The sequence below is a fragment of the Temnothorax nylanderi genome, unplaced genomic scaffold (genome assembly GCF_030848795.1).
Source record: "Temnothorax nylanderi isolate EJ_2023f unplaced genomic scaffold, tnyl_v1.0 TNYL_tig0002_pilon, whole genome shotgun sequence".
NCBI lineage: Eukaryota > Metazoa > Arthropoda > Insecta > Hymenoptera > Formicidae > Temnothorax > Temnothorax nylanderi.
Genome location: NW_027249064.1, coordinates 2,851,238 through 2,870,923, shown reverse-complemented (window position 1 = coordinate 2,870,923; position 19,686 = coordinate 2,851,238). Strand labels below are relative to the sequence as shown.

Genomic DNA, 19,686 nt, shown 5'->3' with positions numbered 1-19,686 from the left:
ATTTTTGCGATAATCTATAAATATAAATAGCTAATAAACACCGAATATATTTGCTAGCAATTCTGAAATTATAAAACAAAGACTAAAAGTATTAAACTTGTAAATAGATGTTACAATTTATTAAAGCACAAAAAGATAGAGTGAATAAAAAGAAATATTCCATCATGTTTATGTATGTCGGGCCAATGAACGCTTAAAGTCTTTAACGATGCTTTACGAGAAAGTGTAATGGTAAGCGGCATATTTATCGACCAACTGATGCTTGGTCATCGCTTGCCTGAGGACCCAAATCCGACCGGTCAAACGTGGCCTCGACTTTCACCTTCGTACAAGGTCTAGGCCATTGCTTACGATTATTATCATATTCTTGATGGTCTGATGGCGGACAGACAAGTTTTTTTTCTCTATCGAGCTTTGAAACGATAAATCTATATCGTAAAGTATAGAATAATACTTTGTGATTTCGAACAAAAGAATTCAATTCTTAGGAAACAAGTTAACTTATGGTTGTGAAAAAGTTTCTCATACCTCGGCTTATATCTTTAATTAAAAGAATAATTATTTTCTTAAAGAAATTTATACAAAATTGAAGTAAAGGGGGGGGGGATTTAAGTATAGAGATTTAAATTGTAAACACGCTCATAAGTATATTTTATTTCGTGTAAATATAAATTAGGTCGAGAGATTTAGCACCTGATATGAAAAGATTTTTTAAAAATTTATTTTACTCACTTTATGTTTTTCCTTGTACGCGATTATTTTCGCATCATTCTTTTGCATGACATGTCATTAACAGCGTGGTGCCGCGTTTAGAAAAGGATTACCACGGCCCAATACATTCCGGTAAAAGCTTCTCAATTTTTATTTTAGTCGAGGGCGCGGTTTTACTTTCACCATTCGGGGCGGCGGCATTCTTCGACGGCGGCGCGTACACCTTTTCTTGCCTCTCTTTCTTCGCTATGGAAAGTAAACCGTGTTTAACACATCGAGGTCGGCAAAAAGGATGTAAGGTGACAGAACTGCAAAATAACACGTAAGCGACCGTCAAGGATAACGCGGCGGTTTCCTACTTGAGTAATCTTTGCTGGTTTAAAAAATCTTACGGGTATAGCGCGTATATACGTGCTTATGTAGGATAATATACGTTAATAATAATAGACGGAATGAAAAGCGCATGTTCGAATTATTCGCAAGTGTGTGCAACCTCATGCGAAAACACTTTCTTTGTTCACGACAGTAAGAGGATTATGCGCGTTTCATTGCAACGCGAATCAACCGAAGAACATTGTATGCAACAAAATTACTTTGCGATTTTTTTCTTACGGGTAGCTCAAACAACAATGGTGCAAGATTGACTATAATTTGTGACAGGACGGATTATAATTTTTTGTCGAATCTTACCGATCTCACTTTCCTTGCCGCAAATTTTTAAAATTTTTAATTTGACTTTTAGAATGTGGGAATCTTTTTCTAAAAGATATATTAAATATTTCAGTAACACACAATTTTATAAGGAGCTTTAAAAAATGATGACTGATGCGTGAAAGGAAGCAAATTTAAATGGGAGGTATGCAAAGAAATAGAGAACAGCGGGTAGATATTAAAAGCTTCGTTTATTTCTCAATTTCTTTTATCCCTTTTCATATTATGAATATAATAACGATTCTTATCACGCTTTGTCATAAGTACATTTTATCATCGGAACATCGAAAACGTTGGTCGAGGACACCGGAGCGAGCTCGATCGACTTCGCATCCGCGTTTTCCGCTTTGCGCTAAATTCCACTGTGGTGCAACGAGTTTTCATGTCGATCGAGTTCTTCCGGAAAGCTCAAACGCAACCTTCCACCTCGATACATACTCTCCTCGCTCACTGTATTAGATCAACTGATCGAATCACATTTTCGTTTTCTATCTAAATTCCTTAAGTTTTTCTCTCCTCTCTCTCTCTCTCTCTTTTTCTCTCTCATCGATTAGGAAGTAGGTAGACAAATGTGTGCGGAGCGTTTCGACTGACCTAAGCAATCTATCTGTGGCCAGCGTAATCTAGAAAAACGTACGCCGCCGTCGTAAATGTTCGCGATCTTCTCGTATCTTCTCCTTAAGGACTAAACACTCGAATGAAGATCGAAATAACACACGAAGAAATTGGAGCATGCAAATTCGAACGTGCGCGTGTGTGCGTATGTATGTATGTATGTATGTATGTATGTATGTGTACGTGTATATAGGCGTGTCTGTTGCATGTCTGCTATAAGCTGTTCTTTAAAAAGATGCGATAATACGAATGTCACATCCACTTCTTTTTGGAAAATTATTTCTTTTCAGAATAGAATAGAATAAATTAAATGGAATAGGAGGGCTTATTTTTTCAAATTGTCTTAAATCCACACTTTTAGAAATTATGTTACAAAACACTGTGGAAATTATTACACGATAGAGTATTAAAAAACTTTCCACAGTTTTATCATAGCACACATAGAATCTATATATTTCATTGTAAAGATGTAAGACAGTTTGAAAATAAGCTCTTTAATTTGGAGCTTGAAGAATTGACAGGTAAAAATTTACTAATTGAAGTGTAGCTAAATCCTTTTTTTCTAAATATCTAATTTGAGAATCATCGAGATCTGACATAGTAATTCAATATAATGATAAGGCGTACAGATCACATTTTTGTAAAAAAAAAACGAAAGTTTTGGACTCTCTATTTTTTCAAGAATAGAGCTCTATCACTAATAATATCTAAGGCATATTTTATGTGTATGCTTGTGTTGCTCGTATTGCAGCTGTCTTTTCGAAAACAGTGTGACAATAAAATGGAAAGCGAATAGATTGTATCGATCGCGGAAAGAGGATAGAATCTTACTGGAAGTACAAAATTGGAAGAGTAGAAAAGGACTAAGAGTAGTTAAAAAACGAGAGCTTAGAACTTGCGAAATATCCACTGTACATTCGCAATGATGAGATTAATATTGACGCTCCGTTTTAACAGGTACCTTTTTTGATAATTAAAACTTTTCTTTAGTCTTTTGTATTTTGACACGAATTTAAAATTTAAATAACTAATTTGAGTAATGTGTATATTGGGGTAAAATTGTTGGAGTATATAAATTAATTTATGAAAATATATCGCATCCTTTTGTATAATCAAAATATGCGAAATGGTATCTGCAATCAGGATTTAAAGGGAATATTTGGCAAGAATACAATGCTATTTAAGCTGCAGCTAAATTTTTAACTAAGTTTTAATAACCTTTTGAGGAAGCATTTGCGAATATGCTGGAACTTTTTCACTTAGAATTGAACTTCTTATATACGATCCGAGACTACTGTCCCCTCGTTTCACTGTAGATAAACAGAAATATAGTATTTTATAGCATTAATTATGATGATTCGATTAGAGATAATTCTTTTAAGTCAACAATATCGAAATTTAGCCTTGAAATTATACTGCTTTCTATTATTTTTAACATAAAGGATACAAAGATAAAGAATATTAAATTTTAGTTACCAACTAATTAATTTCGGATAAGTACACCTGGAATAATTTTTAATGTGAATAAAAGAATATGTAAACAAGCATCACGATTAAAAATAATCAAAACTTTAAACATTGAATTTGAAGATTAAACAGATCGGGAAGCCCTAGAAATATAAGTGCTAGCTTGAGAAATGATTCGAGGTATCGTGGAGTTAATGACTCGCTGTTCATAAATATAAGTTCGTTGACTAGATGATGTAAAGCTTTGTAATAATACATATGTAACGTGTTTGTTTTTAGCTCGCCCCTTAGGCCTTTGATAACAAAAAAAGTAACGCGCTGTGTGTACAGGTCCCATAATCACCGGATATCCTATAACCGCAGTTTTTTTTTATTTGGAGATTTTTCCTTAGTGGAAAATATCGAGGAAAATCGTATTTTATTTCACGCTTCCGATCTTTAATATTGGACATTCTCATGTTCAAACTTCAAATAAAAATTCTATTAAAATTTATAAAGTCTCTTGAGAAACTGAGCGAAGAATATATTATTTTTTTAAAGTTTGATCCGTCAGAGCTTCTTCTTTCAATAATTAATTACTCAAGAAACTGTATAGACTCGATATTTTCATCGACAGGAAAAATCGATTCCAAAGTGGCCAAGCAATTTGTAAGAGCAATCTGAGAAAAACAACTAACGGTTGCGGCATACCCTGTATGTTATGTAATTTACGTGTATATACGTGTATATGTGTGTGGATAAATGCGCCCCGTATTGTGCTCCATAACGAGAGTCTCAAATGTTGTGCCGGTAGGAGTATCGAGGCGCTTATATAGCATGAGAATGAGTAGGTAAATCGAAGATAAAAGGCTGGAAAAAGACGTATGCACAATGACTATAGTATATGTATAATTAGAAAAGCGAAAAATGGATCAGCGATATACTACCCCCTCTCACACATTTTCTCATGTTCTTTCATACTTTCTCTCTCTTTCTCTCGCGAACCGGCCACGAATCGGTAAAATTGCGACTAAAAATAAATATTTATACGCACCATTCGCCTTCTCGCGAAAGCGAATACATTTGCACAACGAGACAGCGGTCGCCGAGACGACATTTCGTTGCGGAGAAATTCGCCCCATATACCTAATATACACGACAGTCGCGTAAAACTACACGTTATACGATGTATTTCAGAATCACGAATGTCCTTTCAACCATAACTTTCTTCATCAATGTACAGAATCGATTTTTCCTTAATAAAAATATCCAGGAAGATCTTCATTTGTCATATCTTTTCAATTTTTAATAATATTGCATATTGCATATTTTTGCAATTAAATTTTATATAAAGATTTTAATGAAATCTATTTAAATTGATTAACGTTAATCTTGTCAAATATTTTCTTTGAAATTTAGTTTACAGAATTTTCATTTTTAACTGTTAATTATTCGGAAATTATAATTTGCTAGTTTTACCAAGAAAAAATTTATTCCAAATTGATCGAGACATTTATAACGAAGAGAACATTCGGGATAGTCTGTATTCTGCATGTTTGCATTGTTGCGAGATATTCATAATTTCGGAGACTATAAATTGTGATATTTTTATTTATGCGTATATTTTAATTCATTTATATATTTTTATAGATATGCAAGTTTTTATATATTGTTCTTGAACATTTTTATAAATCTTATAATGAAATAAGATGAATCATAGTCGCATTATAATTATACGTCCATCGATAAAATATATTATAAGTTTAAATGAAAATGATTTTTGAATTTGCAGTTATTCGGATAATTATCTTGTCTAGATAAGTAATGAAAATAAATACTCTGGTTTTCCGGAATAGCGATTATAATATAATATTGTTTCTTAAATAAATAATTACTAAATCTTATGTGTGTAAATAAGTAACTGTCTGCAACATCGACATATAGTATGGACTACGCGATCCCTACATAAAAGTCTTCAAAAAGTGTCCTGACCTCTACCTCGTTCCCTCTTTGTCTGTACGCGACCTCTACCAGTCGCTATCTCTTTTCTTCCACCGGTGAGTCGCCGGTCATATTTTTCTATACCTGGCGTAGTCCATACTATATGTCGATGGTCTGCAAAGTAACACGTATAAGATATATTAACGTATAGAAATACTAGCACAAGTAATAAGTGTTCGATTGATCGGTTTGTAAACGGAGAAAATTTAGGTTTTTAAACTGCCTTAAATTTACATCTCTGAAGAAGCGAATACTATGGAATGCTTTTAACACACAGTTGTAATATAGGCTGACATATTTTCACTTTTAAAAAATACAATAATAATAAGAGAAAATATAAATTCAAGACAGTTTGCAAATAAGCTCTTTAATTGCTAAATTTAATTATCCAGCTAGTATTTTAAATAATATGATAAAAATTGCTGGTATTTTACGACTTATTATAATGCGACAGGTATCTTCAGTTATTTCATATATCTACTATGGTTTTGTTGATTTTGTAGATTGCACAACTGAACGACATAATGTTTTAACATAAGAACGAAATAAATGCGCACTGAACAGAAAACGTCACGGCAACAACGCTTGCATAATCGCGTTGAAAAGGCATGTTAAAGTCTATTCGTAACAGCAGCAGTACATCGAACTTGTTTCTCCGCGCGATAAGAAAATTGTCGCACACCAGATTTGCATGTCTTTTAACGTTATCCAACCGCATATCTTTGCAAGTGCGAAATGTCGTTGTAGAAATACACGCGCCGCGATCTGAATAATTTCCAGTTGAAAAGGCGACCGGCTTTTCTCGCAACAACGATTTTCCCCACACAGAATTATAAAGTAATCTCTCGCTCTCCGTCTCTTTCTCTTTCTCTATCTCGTCTAATCACAGGTAAAACTGTGCGTTGGAATGAAAACTTAAAATAACGTCAGACGCTTTAGAAGGGAACCATCGCACGCAACGTATGTAAGCACGCCTAATACGATTTTGCAAAACCGCATGCGCGAATATATTGAGTTAACGCGGAAGCTTCGCCGTGTATTTCTTATCAATCCTAAAGAAAGCCCTTCTGCATCTCTATAAAATTATTACTTACAAATGCACACAACACAATTCCTTGATTTCCATAGTTTTAGTGGACATTTCATCGAGTCCCCGCAAATAATTTAGAGAAGCTACCTTCTGAAACTATAATCTATGAGAAAAGCGCGACGGAATGTCCGGCTTAATTTGAAATCAAATGTAATAATTCTTTCGCGAGGTTCATTTACGTGTAATTTCTGCGGGAACTCTAGGATGATTGTATCCTGGAAAATATTTTTACTAGCTCTTACATCTCTCTATCCCTCACAATAATTTCTAATTGCTAACTAATGACACCGATGGACGATACGATTGACGAACGTTCCCCTAAGGGAAATGTCATCGCATTTTGTTTAAATATCTATTTTCATTAATTTATCAATTTATTATTTCTAAAGAACACGCGTTCCTTGCCCTCCTTGATATGCTTGAAACGCGGCTCTCTCTCACTTTTAACATGGAATACTTTCAAATTTGCATGTGTCCCCTTTTATCTCTATCTGTTTATCTCTCTCTCTTTCTCTCTTTCTGTCATTTTAGAGATCACCTTAAAGAAGTTATCGCATTCTCCTTATCCGAATCGTATGACCAGAAATGAAGTTACTCTTTATTCAATTTGTCGTTAAATTTGAAAAAAAAAACTGGTTTTTTGTTGGCTGTTTGCAATCCTCGAATCCTTCATTTCCATATTTTTGCATACTTAAATTGTTCATTTCAATTAATAAATCTTTCAAACGCCTATATTCTTACTTTTACACTTCTTTGAATCTTTAAATGTTTCTAAATTTTATACATTTAAAATTTTTGTATTTTTAGAGACTCGGCTATAGGGACACTGCACATAATTATTTGCATTTTGACAGAAATTATCGTAATATGAAAAAGATAATGCGGAAGAAATCGAAATATTCTGTAAACTTCTTTACTGATCATGCTTTTACATTTGTCATATATCGTCAGTAATACAGAGATTCAGACAATCCATATTGGAAGCGTTTACTATCGTGCGTTTGCATTTTAAAAAAATTAAAAAATTAATATCTCCAAGAAGAATAAAATCTCCAAGCTACTGCGGAAAAGAAACGACGTGATTATATGTACAATTCGTTATATATAATTAATTGCAATGACAATGGCAATTTGTCATTTTAATATACAATATACGTTATATACATTTTTAATGTATTAGACGTTACATATTCATAATTCTATAACGCATTTTATATTCCGTATAATATCTCATGATATATACTCCAACACCGTAATTGTGCTTTTTTTATATTCTCTTTTAACGTGATACACTTTAAAACGTATCACATGATCATCAATCATTTGTTTATACCGCAGTGCATAAGACTTTATCCTACGCGATAATGGACTCTCATTATCACGTAATAAACGTACATCCAAAGTAAATTTAATTTGGTATTCTCTTTCGGCGTTAATATTTTTCATTATTTATAATTTCTACATTTTCACTTTTTTCTTTCTCTCTCTCTTTCTCTCCTTCGAGGCACACCACGTGCGATACCTTCGCTAACGACTGACGTTAGATTCGAGGCTCTCACGATCGAGGGAGGGTACAAAATGAACGAATATTCAGTCTATGTCATTCGCATCCGTATTTTCCGCTGATCCCTTTCGCTGTCGCAACTTCCGGCGCAGCAGGACCGATTTAAGGATACTGGACGACCTTGGACCCGCGACATCCGGCCGCGGGTAATTCTGCTACGCCGCCTTGTGCCTCTTTCTTTGCTCTCTTCTCGCCGCGTTCGAACTGGGACTGCCTCTCTCGCAATCCGCCGTTGGCATGGGTTTCAGTTCTCTGTAAAAGTACACGCGTTCGCAAACTTGAAAGCGTCAAAAACGATGCAAAGATGTTGGCTACGTGACGATGATGTCGCAATTTATAAGCGGAGAAGACTGTCGCTTTTAAAAAATATATTAAGAGAAAAATTCGCACATATATTATTATATGTAAAATATACCAAATATCGACGTGTACATACTTTTTTTCTTCCTTAAGAAGTATAATAATATGAAAACTTGTTTTTACAGAATCTGTAAACTTTCGGAATCTCGAATAATATTCAAGATAAAATTTATTTTTAAGCACAGAGTCAATAAAGTTTATATATAAATATATTGCACATATCTGATATCTATTACACTTATAATTTGTATTTTTAAGGCACAGCTTGTTCATATAAAAATGCAACAATTCTTTTTGCGATTCTTTGAACTGAACTTACTATTACATTATTTTTTTTAAATTGTATTTAGGAACTTTTTTAATTTATTTTACATTCTGTGATTTTTATAAAACTTTTTTCTAGTTACAGTAGAATATATACGCGGAAGCTGATGATCTTCGACTTACTCCTTTCTCAACTCCCTTCTTCAAACGCAGAGATATTAAAATTTAAAATCATACGGTTCAGTTTGAATTATATGATATATTTAATAATCGTAAAACCAAAAATGTCAAACCATATTACACTTGAGTTTCCCGAAACATGTTCATAGACGTTTTACATCTATAAGCGAAAAGATTCGATTAATCTCAACGAATAATGATACGCGCGCTAATACGATACATGCGTTATCATTAATCACTCACCTATAATTAAGTAATTCTTCGTTGTCAGGCACTCTGGATATAAGATCGAGGAGCTCGTTGTTGGGCACGGAGTGAGGCCTGAGGATTTTCCTAGAGAACTTATTGACTCCCCAGCCGAGGATTAAATACCGAACAGGAATAAAATAGAGCACGACCGCCCCGGCGATCGCCAGAAGCATCGCCAGATAGCTTAAATAGGGGATCGTGAAGTTGAAGAGATTCTTCACCCTCTCGCAAAGACTAGCTATGTAACCAATCGAGTTCTGGACTGTTTGCGTCACCTCTTGAATCGCCTGTAAACGTTCCTTCAAACTTTTCTTCTCCTCCTGAAAAATGGTCACATTTCAATAGATGATATATGTCGCATCAAACGTTGCTTAAACATAAAGAAATACCAATTTAAATACCATAAAATATTATTTCTTTATATTAGATCTTTCTTAGTTTATTGACTTCCAGTTAAAAGTTAGCATAAGAAAAGAGACTCAGAAGACTCAGAAAAAGATGATTACAAAAGTGGAACTAAATATACTAAAAATCAATACAAAGTGCAGAGCAGAGAGACGTAAATAAAAATTAAAAAAATCTTCAATACGATAAAGGTAGACCCGGGAAAAATTAGTACATCTTTTGAATGCTTAACAATGTCTGTGTAAAACTAATTAATTAGTCTTCTGCATTAATTGAGTAAGTTTCATACGAGTTTTATGATATCTAAATATTCTTGTTGCTTATCTAAATGCGATGTAAGTATATCATTAAATTTGTATTTCGGAACTACGCTGTTGCTTGTAAAGATCACATCTTTATCCGGGTGCTATTGTGATTCATAGAGCGTAACGAGATGCATAGAGTATAGTACTCAACAGCGGCGCTTAATTCTTAACACTTCGGCTTATTTCTAACACAAAGGAAGCTAATCTACGTTAATTAATTTGCATAGGTCGAAGGTTATAGCGCTAAATTTATTGAATGGATACGATATACGGTACGCAAATGAGAATTTGCCATATATTTATCATTAGATCTTTTATAAATCCAGCAAGGATGTTACTTGCACCATCTCTTTAGCCATATTAACGAATCAATGCAAAAAGCTTTGTAGCAGTAAATAATTATAGTATATGGATATGTAATATCTTATATATGACATATTTAATTTATTTGACTTTTTTCATGAAGAATCGCGTAGTTCGTGATTAAATTCGCGATTAAATTAAGCACTCTGTATTTTTTTGGAGATGTAATGACTCTCACTTTATCCTTGTCGTCCTCGTCATCGTCGTCGTCCCCCGGCGTCGGTGGATCGTCGGACCCGATCTCGGCGTGATCTTGAAACTGCGAAGTTGCGTAAATCAAAGGTGCGCCCGTCACCACAGCGACCTGCCCGCAAATCCAATGATTGAACCCGCTCCTCTCGCCGCTAAGCTGACAGGTAGCAAAGAAATTCGACATGCAGCATTGCCAGTAAAGAAACGAAGCGGAGGTAACTTGCGCTTATGCAGGATGGGTCATGTCAGAATTATACGAAGTACACAAAAAATCTAAAGATTATAAATATACACAAAGATGTCATATTTTGTTTCATTTACGAGATATCAAAGTATGGTTTAGAATAGTTGATTATTAATCCTACCGCTTCATATGGATCCATTTAAGCCATTTTTATTTAAGATAACTCTGCAAATTTTGCTTTTAATATTTTTAAATTCTACAAGTTTGTTTCTCTTCTTCTTATAATCTTTTATTTTTAAATAGATTTTTGTATAATATATGCGGAAAGAAATATATATTTTTTTAAACTTATTAAAATATATAGAAATGTTTATATTCAAACTTGAATGCGCTAGATACAAAACACAGCAAGATTAAGCATCGCGGACATGCACAATTCAATTGATCTCAATGATTAATGATTTTGTTATAAGAAGTTTGTGAATGAGAAGAAATTTTTTTACAAAATTACATCGCAAATATGGGACATTTTACATACGTGAGGTTTTAAAATATGAGAATCTAAAAATATGAGAAATGTATGCCTTATTTATCAGGTGAACCAACCCTCTTTTTGTCATACATATTTGGGTCAACAGAAAACAATGGGGAGCGAAGAATAAAGAATAAAAAATAGACTTTTATAATTAAAGAATAGTAAGCATTTCATATAGCATAGCAATTAATAATTGGAACGATCCAAAACCACGTGCTAGCAGTAAATCAAGTTTTAATCCCTTGCACGAGAAATCGAAGACACTGAGAGAGCTCTTCAAATTTCGCAGTTTGAAAAATGTATCGCATACATAGCAAAAGCGCGCTCGATATCACGGCTTTAAAGGCCAATGATCAATACTAATGTTTAATTTTTCACATATAATTCCGATAACCATATCATTTTAGAATATAGACATGCGAAAGAGTACCGGATTAAAACTTCAGTAAAACCAATAACAAAAGCGACGTACCAGATAATACTTCAGGAGAATCAATAACGCCACACCCGGTATCATATATGGCTCGAAGTAGTAACATCCAAGAATAAAAATGACCAGAGCGAAGACGCTTCTCATCTTGCTTTCCCATTCCCAGCAGCTCCTAACCGTAGGATAAAGTGAAAAATAGTATCATAAACAGATCGAGTAGCAACGATATAAACTGTAGAATCTATTTTTGCTTAGACCAAAATTCTTCTTGCTAGAAAGCATGAAATACAAAAATTTTTGGATTATATTTTTCCGGTAGGATACTTGTGCTGTACTATCTAGCTAGAGCAAAGAAAGAGATTAATTAGAAATCTGACAAATAAAAGAAATTAATCAAAAATCTAATTAATTGGATTAATTTTAATTCTGAGCTATCGATTTAGAACAGAAAAATATTTTTGAAGACGAAATAGGTAATTTTTGCTACTTATGAAACGTTAGATATGTTCCATAATTGTTCGAGGTTGTACATATCGCACAAGATTGGAAAGATAAAAATTTATTTATACCTTTAATTCGAATAAAAGTTAAAGTCACACTCACTGTATGTATTTTCCTATGTCGATGAATATTACGATGATAGCTTTGAGTCTGAGAACATTTCGCAGAAAGACTTGTCTTTTGAATTTCATTTCCGGCTCCATGTACTTTTTTTCTTTTGGATTAAGCGTTCGAACGCACGCTCTGAATATATTCCATATGACGGTCATTTCCAAAAGAATCTGGGGGCAGTTGCCTTTCGCGCGGCCCCTCAGTTTCTTGTCCTTCAACGCGTACCATCGTTTCTCGCCGTTACGAATTTTTAACAACGGTACCGCTACCTTCCCAAGGAACTCCACCTTGTGATCTCGATCCTCGTCGTACACCGTCACTTCCAGGACGGAATTGATATCCTTTACATTGCTGTTGAAACAACGAAATTTACTCTCGATTACGCTTGAACAGCGCGAGCTGTCTAACCATACTCTCGTTAATTGTCTAATCATCCGACTTTTCCTATCCATTAATACGTATCGATAACTGTATTAAAAATAGTTTAACAATAGTTTAACAATAGTTTAACATTCCGTTTAAAATGTAACTTACAAAGTGAAAATTTTCTGCCAATTCGGCGTGAGAGTCTTATATTCCGTTTGCGTTTGTAATCTGGAATTCACGAGTTCCAGAACGCAAAAAGGATCGCTTTTGCCACCGAGATCAGCAGCTGCGAGACCCTGTGCACGGTATACCTGTAAAAACACGAACTAATCTAAAAACAGACATCTATAATATAAAATTTATTTAAAAATTTGTTTATTATATTTTAATTTATCGAAATTATGTAAAAGCCTTATAAGAAAAATATGGTCAAGTCTATTTATTAAATTATTGTTATTGAAAAGAGATACGGATAAATTTATAGAAAAATTATTTTACAGAAGTATTTAATTTGGAAGTAATTTTTATTAATAAAAATTATCTCACCACTAGTCTCAATATATTTTTAATAACGAAAGCACGAATTTCATATGTGCTAGCAATTTACAAAGCAAATAGATGTGAAATATAAATTTAATTGTGTAAATAATAATTTTCAGTAACACAGTTTCAACACAGCTCAAATTGTATCTGTTTCTCTGTTATGACGTTGAAACTGATTAAAAAGAAATTAATCCTTTTTCGAAAAGGCTTTTAGATAATTAACATCTGATGTAAAAACAAAAGAGCTTTTTATCTTGCTCTTTTGCTCTCATATAACAATTGCATGTTAATATATTATATACAATTTACATGACGAAAATTATTATTTCATGATGTAATGTAAATGTGTGAATCTATTACTACCATTATTATCATGCAGCGTAATTCACGAGCTCGCCAAACTTTGACAGCGTATTTTACTTGTCGGATACAATTCTACTTAGTACAAAGGAGTTTGTAATTCGATAAAAATGAATTTTCAGACCTATAAATATGTTAGAACTTTCCTTCATTCTCGACGTGAGCAAAATACTCAAAAAAGTTGCGACCTATTTCGGGAAATATAGGTCGTACATGTCCTGTACATTAATTATTACTATTCTTACTTCATGCCTTCCCGACATTCTAAAAAAGTTAACACTCCAATGCTAGCATGTTAACAATTAATGCTAATCGTTTCTAATTACCTTCACTGTCAAGTGACCTACGTCGCGTACCCTCTGCAAAGTGTTCATAACGGAATATCGTTGAACCAATTGTGTGTGTTCTACCGGCGTTTCCTCGTGCGCGGCCAAATCGCTGATTGTCTCGCTGGCTGTGGTGCCGCTTATCGTCAAAAGTAAAAAGATAGTGCCCGAACCATCCTCGAGTTCGCGACATAGCCGATGCGTGGTCTCTCGCTCAAGAGTCGCCAGATCGATTACCGTCTTGCCCATTAAATCGTCCTGATGACTCCTATCTCTGTCCCAAACCGTCACTTCCAACTCTTGTCCCAGATACGGATCCTCATAGAGATGGAGGTCAAACTGCTCCAACCAAATTGGATTCAATGTTTTGTTAACGACTTTCGATTTGTATTTCTCCGTGCCCAGTCTGCAAATTAGTATACGGGACTCTAGTTTTTATAGCAAAAGTTTCGCAGTGTAAACGACTGTAGCCTGAATTGCTAATATCTCCGAGATTACATTTCATTTGATTTTACTATAAAAAACAGAATAATTTTCATTCTACGATTAAAAAAACAAGTTTGATATTGCAATATTAAAAAATTATAATATTAATATCAATTTATATTTACATTTATATTTATATTATAAATATTTATAAACATGTTAAATACGATAAAATAATAAATCAATAAAAGAAATTCAAGAATAAATTTCAAAAACATTCATTTCATCAAAACATTTATATTAAAATGCGCTTTTGGGAAGATTATTAATGTAAATTTAATAATTGCGATTAAAAATGAATTTTATCAAACAGGAATGAATAACAAACAGGAATAACAAACAGGAATGAAATATCATAACTTGATTAAACTAATTACTTTAATTTAAAAATGTTTAAAAATTTTATAATAAGCAATTAGTAGAAAAACAATCTATAAAAAGAAGACAATCTAGATTTTTCTATTAAAGCAAATTTCAAAGCAATATCTATTTAAAAAATTGCATTCGCTAACAACAAAAAGTAATCAGAATGAGCAAGTTATGCATTCCATTTTATAATATTAAATTTTATGTACCGAAATTTCACGTAAGGATCCGACAAACCGTCAATGTCCATTGGCAACAAATTCTTTGCCTCGACGAGCACAATCGTCACCACCGAACTCCATATTTGTGATTTCAATCGTCTATTCACGTCCGCCAATCGATTAGTTCTCTGAAAATACTGCAATGTAGAAAAATGGAACGCTAAATAAAAGTATCACTAGGGAGACTAATGCAGGATTTGTATTACAACACCGTATAATTGCAAATTGAAAACAAAAGCGACTACGTACAGAATCCACTATGATTGTTCGATTCCTTCTTTTATTGATAAAGTTTTACTATTCAAGAAACAATTTGCACAAAATAATTTTCTACAAAATCGCTTTTTTGAAATTTTATTAATATTCTTGTGTTTAATGTCTATTACGTATATTGCCGTAAAAAAATTTTATTTGATAATACAGATATAAACGCGGATTTAAAGATTAAAAAATTCTTTTTTATGACTCTACCCTATGAATGTCCTCCATCTTCTCTTTAACATTGCCTTTCAGCTTGTCCAGAAGATCATGGCGTTTGACTTCCCTCACTTCCAAGACGCCGGGGTCACTTAAAACATTTGGATTTTTCTCTCCATTTTCCACGTATGGGGAAACAATCTCTTGCTTGTTCAGCTGCGTGTTCAAACTTGCTGGTTCAAATCGATTCGATTTTGGAGAAACAGCTCGATTTCGCAATTTTCGCAAATGTTCAGTTATCTTGTTCTCGATCCTTGACTCGTCGGCTCTCGCGGCTCGTCGACCTTCCGTCAATCTGTTCTCGATCTTCGGTTCCTCGTCCTCTCCCGTCGCCGGTGTGAACTTGAAATCGTACGTAGGTTCCGGCATGGCATCCTGATTGGCATCCGTCGCGTTGTCGGTCGCGTCAACGGATTGAGAGTGCATTAACGTGTAATTAGAAGAGGGCCTGCGGTGATCGGTGATCCACGTCTCGATCGGTTGCAGCCACGTATGCTTCTCCACGTTCTCGTCCCAAATTCGCTCCACCTGATCCTCCAGTATTCTCTCTATCAAATCCACCTTCCGCTTTAGACAACTTCCTAATGAACCCTTTGCTTTCCGTTTCTTGATTCCAGAGAAGCTTTCGGTGGACAGTCCTTCAGGCACTCGCGTCTTCCAAACTCCTATCATCGCCGATGCTTCCTCGAGCTTCGATTTCTCGACGTCGACAGCACTCGATCCTCCCTCCGTAATTTCGGAATTCGTCTTAACAAATAGTCCTTCGATTCGTTTCACCCTCGGGAGTTCTTCAATTTCAAACGTTTGCTGAATCTTGGATTTTTCGCTTGCGACAGAACTCAATTCTCTCGAATTCTCCTCCTCGTGCTGAATATTTCCGCAAAAATTGCCGTGCGACGCCGAGACACCGGCGTCGCTCACGGCAGCGTCGCTTTCCGCCTCAGCGAAATCCCTCTCGAATTTATGTTTTGATACGGATCGATCTAATACCTCGATAGAATGACGTCTTTCTCGTCGATCTGGTTTCCGGGGCAAACCTCTGAGAGGCACGGCAATATCGGATAATCTATCAGTAAATACCGTATTTACTTTATTAGATGCCACATCCGTAATATCGGATGATATATCGGTAGCTACCACATCCATTTTATTAGATGCCACATACGTATTAGACACTACGTGAATTTCAGATGCAGTGTCGACTTTAGACACGTCGTCGGAATTCTTCTCCGACGGCGACGTGGCCGTTATCTCCGCGGACGCGACGTCGTTCTCAGACGTAACTTTGGCATTTTCCGACGTAACTTCGATCTGGGGCATAGTGTTAAGTTCACCCGCGATATTTGGTTCAGATGAGAAGTCTATTTCGGGCGCGGTGTCCATTTTGGATGCGACGATTGCAGCTTCGATCGGGGTTCTCTCTTTATATCAATTTTGCATGTTTTGTCGATCGCTCTTCTTCGAGGTGGAGGCATCGACTTCGTCCTTCGAATGTGTTGCGACCGGACACAGATTGAACGTACTATCGATTTCAAATTCAATACGTTTCCGGGTCTCTTCTTCGCGAGGATTACTCTTGCGAGTGAAAACTGCTTTGAACGTTTCGAAGCAAGTATGACGGAATTGTGAATATTTTCCTTCGTAGAAAGCGTCTGTTTAACGTGTTATTTTCGTCGATGAGTTTATTACGAATTCCATAGTTCTCCTTAGCAGCGAAATAACTGTGAACTCGTTCTCATCTTTCGTTCAATCGGCTTGTATCTTTCAAGGACTCACGTCGAAAGTGGCAAAACAAGATTTCTTCGGAGATGGTCTCTGTCTTTCGTCTTTTATTCGACATCGTCACTCAGTATGTCGCAATTCTTAATAAGAGCGTTTAAGCATGTTTTATCGGAACTTATTATCCAGCGGAAATATACAAGTTACGTTTAAACGCGATGATTCTGCATCTCTTATGCAATAAGCGTTGAGAAACTTTACAATTTTTCCATAAATTAATATATTTTCCGAAATCTAAAATGTTAACATTTACACTCAACTTTATATGTCACTTCTTACACGATTACACGATATACACTTCTTATAACAATTTCTCGTAAAAGAAGAAATCTCTTACAGCAAACACTCGAAACTGATAATCTGAAGAACTTAAAAGTCGCGTTAAAAGCTTATGTCTTACACTCGACGCGGCAACGCCAGCGACTGACACGCGCAAGAGAAGAAAAAAATGTGGGAGAAAAAGTGTCCGCGAGCATAGATTTACACACTGATTCACTTGTATCTTGTTTACAAAAATTGTGAAGTGCGAATATAAGCACTTCCTCTCGACGACCAACAGTATACGATACCGCCGATTAGCGCCAGTGAGTCACGCTGGAAAATACAGACGGAGGAATACAATTCGGTTGCGTGCGCACACGGCCAATCGTCGGAAGTCTCTTATCAGGAACAAAAGTGAACTCGTTACCAACGCACAATGGAATACATTTCCCGTGCCGGTATCGAATCGGCACCGCACTGATAAGCGCGAAGCACCTGTCGTGCTCGCAAAGTAAGACGGCAAAAGTCGTCTGACTACTAAGTCGTTCTTCATCGGCAACCTGCGTGCGAAGCGTGCCGGCCAGCTGGGCTTCTTCTCCCTCTCCATTCTTCACACGAGCAATGTTATGTCGGCAAACATTGAGGCATTGTGTATACATGATGCCGTAACCGCGAAACACGCGGTCTGACGCGAGCGTTTCTCAACTCGTAGAGATAGGAAAAGAGATATCATATAGTGCAATAGCAAATTTGTTTAATGTAAGAAGAAAAGAATTATTTATCTAATTAGAATGTGGAGAAATATTCTCCTTTATTTAAAAACTCTTTCATTCAAAGAAACTAATCTCGAAGTCAAACTTAAAGGACTTCAAGAAGTACACACGCGTGTGTGTGTGTGTGTGCTATTATAAAAATAAAATATTGAACTTTTTTATATATTCTTTTGTAAACTCTTTTATTCCGTATTAAATATGTATTTATAATTAACTCATTATCGAATCAGATTTCTGAAAAGATAAAGCGCGGTTGCATTTGATAAGATCAAAATTTTTTTTTAATATTATAAGAGGATTAAAGTTCCAGATCGTTAATACCGGCTAAAAGATCTTATCTAAAAAAAAATGATTGCTTCGGATTATAGCATTGGATTATAGCATCGGATTATAGCATCGGATTACGATAGGCTATTAATATGTTCAATGTGATATATGGGAACATATCACACGTAATGTATAGAAGGCATATTACGTACGCTTATCAACCAACTTTATAGATACACAGAGTGTCCGATAACAGCATATTTCAACTGACAGTTTTTAGCCTCGCAATCGATATTTCCTTAATGAAAATGTAGAGGGATATTATTTGTCAATAATTAATTCACTAATTATGTATTCATTTGCTTGTATCTCATTTTTCTATGCTTAATTTTATTTTATAATTTATCAAGAGAAAATATTAACGGATACAAAATTAGATTTTAATAAAGAGAGACTTGTGGTGTGAAAGCACCTCTTTCTGAAGGCTAAATTACTATCTTTAAAATCAGGTGAGCAATTATTTGAGGCCAATTTAAACTTTGTGCAAATTGCACGTAACAACCAAATTCTAAAAGAAATATTCCAAGTATTTATTAAAAGTAATTATCATTAAGATTAATACAAATTAAACGTTAGAGCATTGTGGCCTATGCAATTGCAAAGTCTAAATGACCTAAGTGCAACGCATTTGAAATAAGCGCATTAATTGTTGCAACAAAACTAAGTTTATTACGTAAATTACTATTAATTCGTAAATAAATTGGATTTAATGTATAATACCCGAGAAGTATTCCACTTACAATTAGTTATTTCTCACGGAATGGCGTTTAATAATAGTTAATACATAAGTAGAGCTGCTGCGCGATAAAAGCCAGGCCTTGCACTCCACTTTCAACGACAAGTCGATATCGTAATACGGACGCGGGCGCGTATACTTCCCTCACAACCCAGTTCCCCATTCTTCATATACACGCTATAAATATACGCACGGGCACATCCATCTCTCTACCAAGATGAGAACGATCGACTTATTGTTAGCTTATCGCCCCTTACTTAATCCTTTACGGAGCTACTTCTTGTTGATACTTCTTCAACATTTCATTTTTTATATTGTTTAATATTTGTTGGTATTATGTATATGTATATCATGGCTGATTAGCCAGTCATCTCATGGATAAATAAATCCAGGTGAAAGATAAAAAAGATTCTTAAATGTATTCTATCGGATTGAAGAGGATAAAGTA

The 19,686-nt window shown here is 34.8% G+C and overlaps 1 protein-coding gene and 1 long non-coding RNA gene across 9 annotated transcripts in view; one reads left to right on the top strand and one right to left on the bottom strand.

Annotated features, from left to right (window-relative positions):
* The window catches only part of LOC139769430 (uncharacterized), an 81,137-nt gene that overhangs the window by 56,813 nt on the left and 4,638 nt on the right, over positions 1–19,686 (top strand). The gene's annotated exons all lie outside the window — the stretch shown is intronic.
* Mctp (multiple C2 domain and transmembrane region protein) overlaps positions 1,595–19,686 on the bottom strand; it is a 31,224-nt gene continuing 13,132 nt past the window's right edge. For 3 of the 8 annotated variants that reach the window (XM_071700300.1, XM_071700310.1, XM_071700308.1), the window contains exons 7-14: positions 14,874–15,022; positions 13,813–14,218; positions 12,752–12,894; positions 12,209–12,568; positions 11,648–11,777; positions 10,443–10,613; positions 9,186–9,511; positions 1,595–8,390 (exon numbers count right to left, since the gene is read on the bottom strand). In XM_071700300.1, the coding sequence (XP_071556401.1) occupies positions 8,294–8,390; positions 9,186–9,511; positions 10,443–10,613; positions 11,648–11,777; positions 12,209–12,568; positions 12,752–12,894; positions 13,813–14,218; positions 14,874–15,022 (1,782 nt within the window). In that variant the 3' untranslated portion in view covers positions 1,595–8,293. Of the gene's footprint in view, positions 8,391–9,001; positions 9,103–9,185; positions 9,512–10,442; positions 10,614–11,647; positions 11,778–12,208; positions 12,569–12,751; positions 12,895–13,812; positions 14,219–14,873; positions 15,023–15,356; positions 19,675–19,686 lie in introns of those variants that run through there. The other 5 variants (XM_071700267.1, XM_071700272.1, XM_071700290.1 and 2 more) reach the window with 5 other exon arrangements.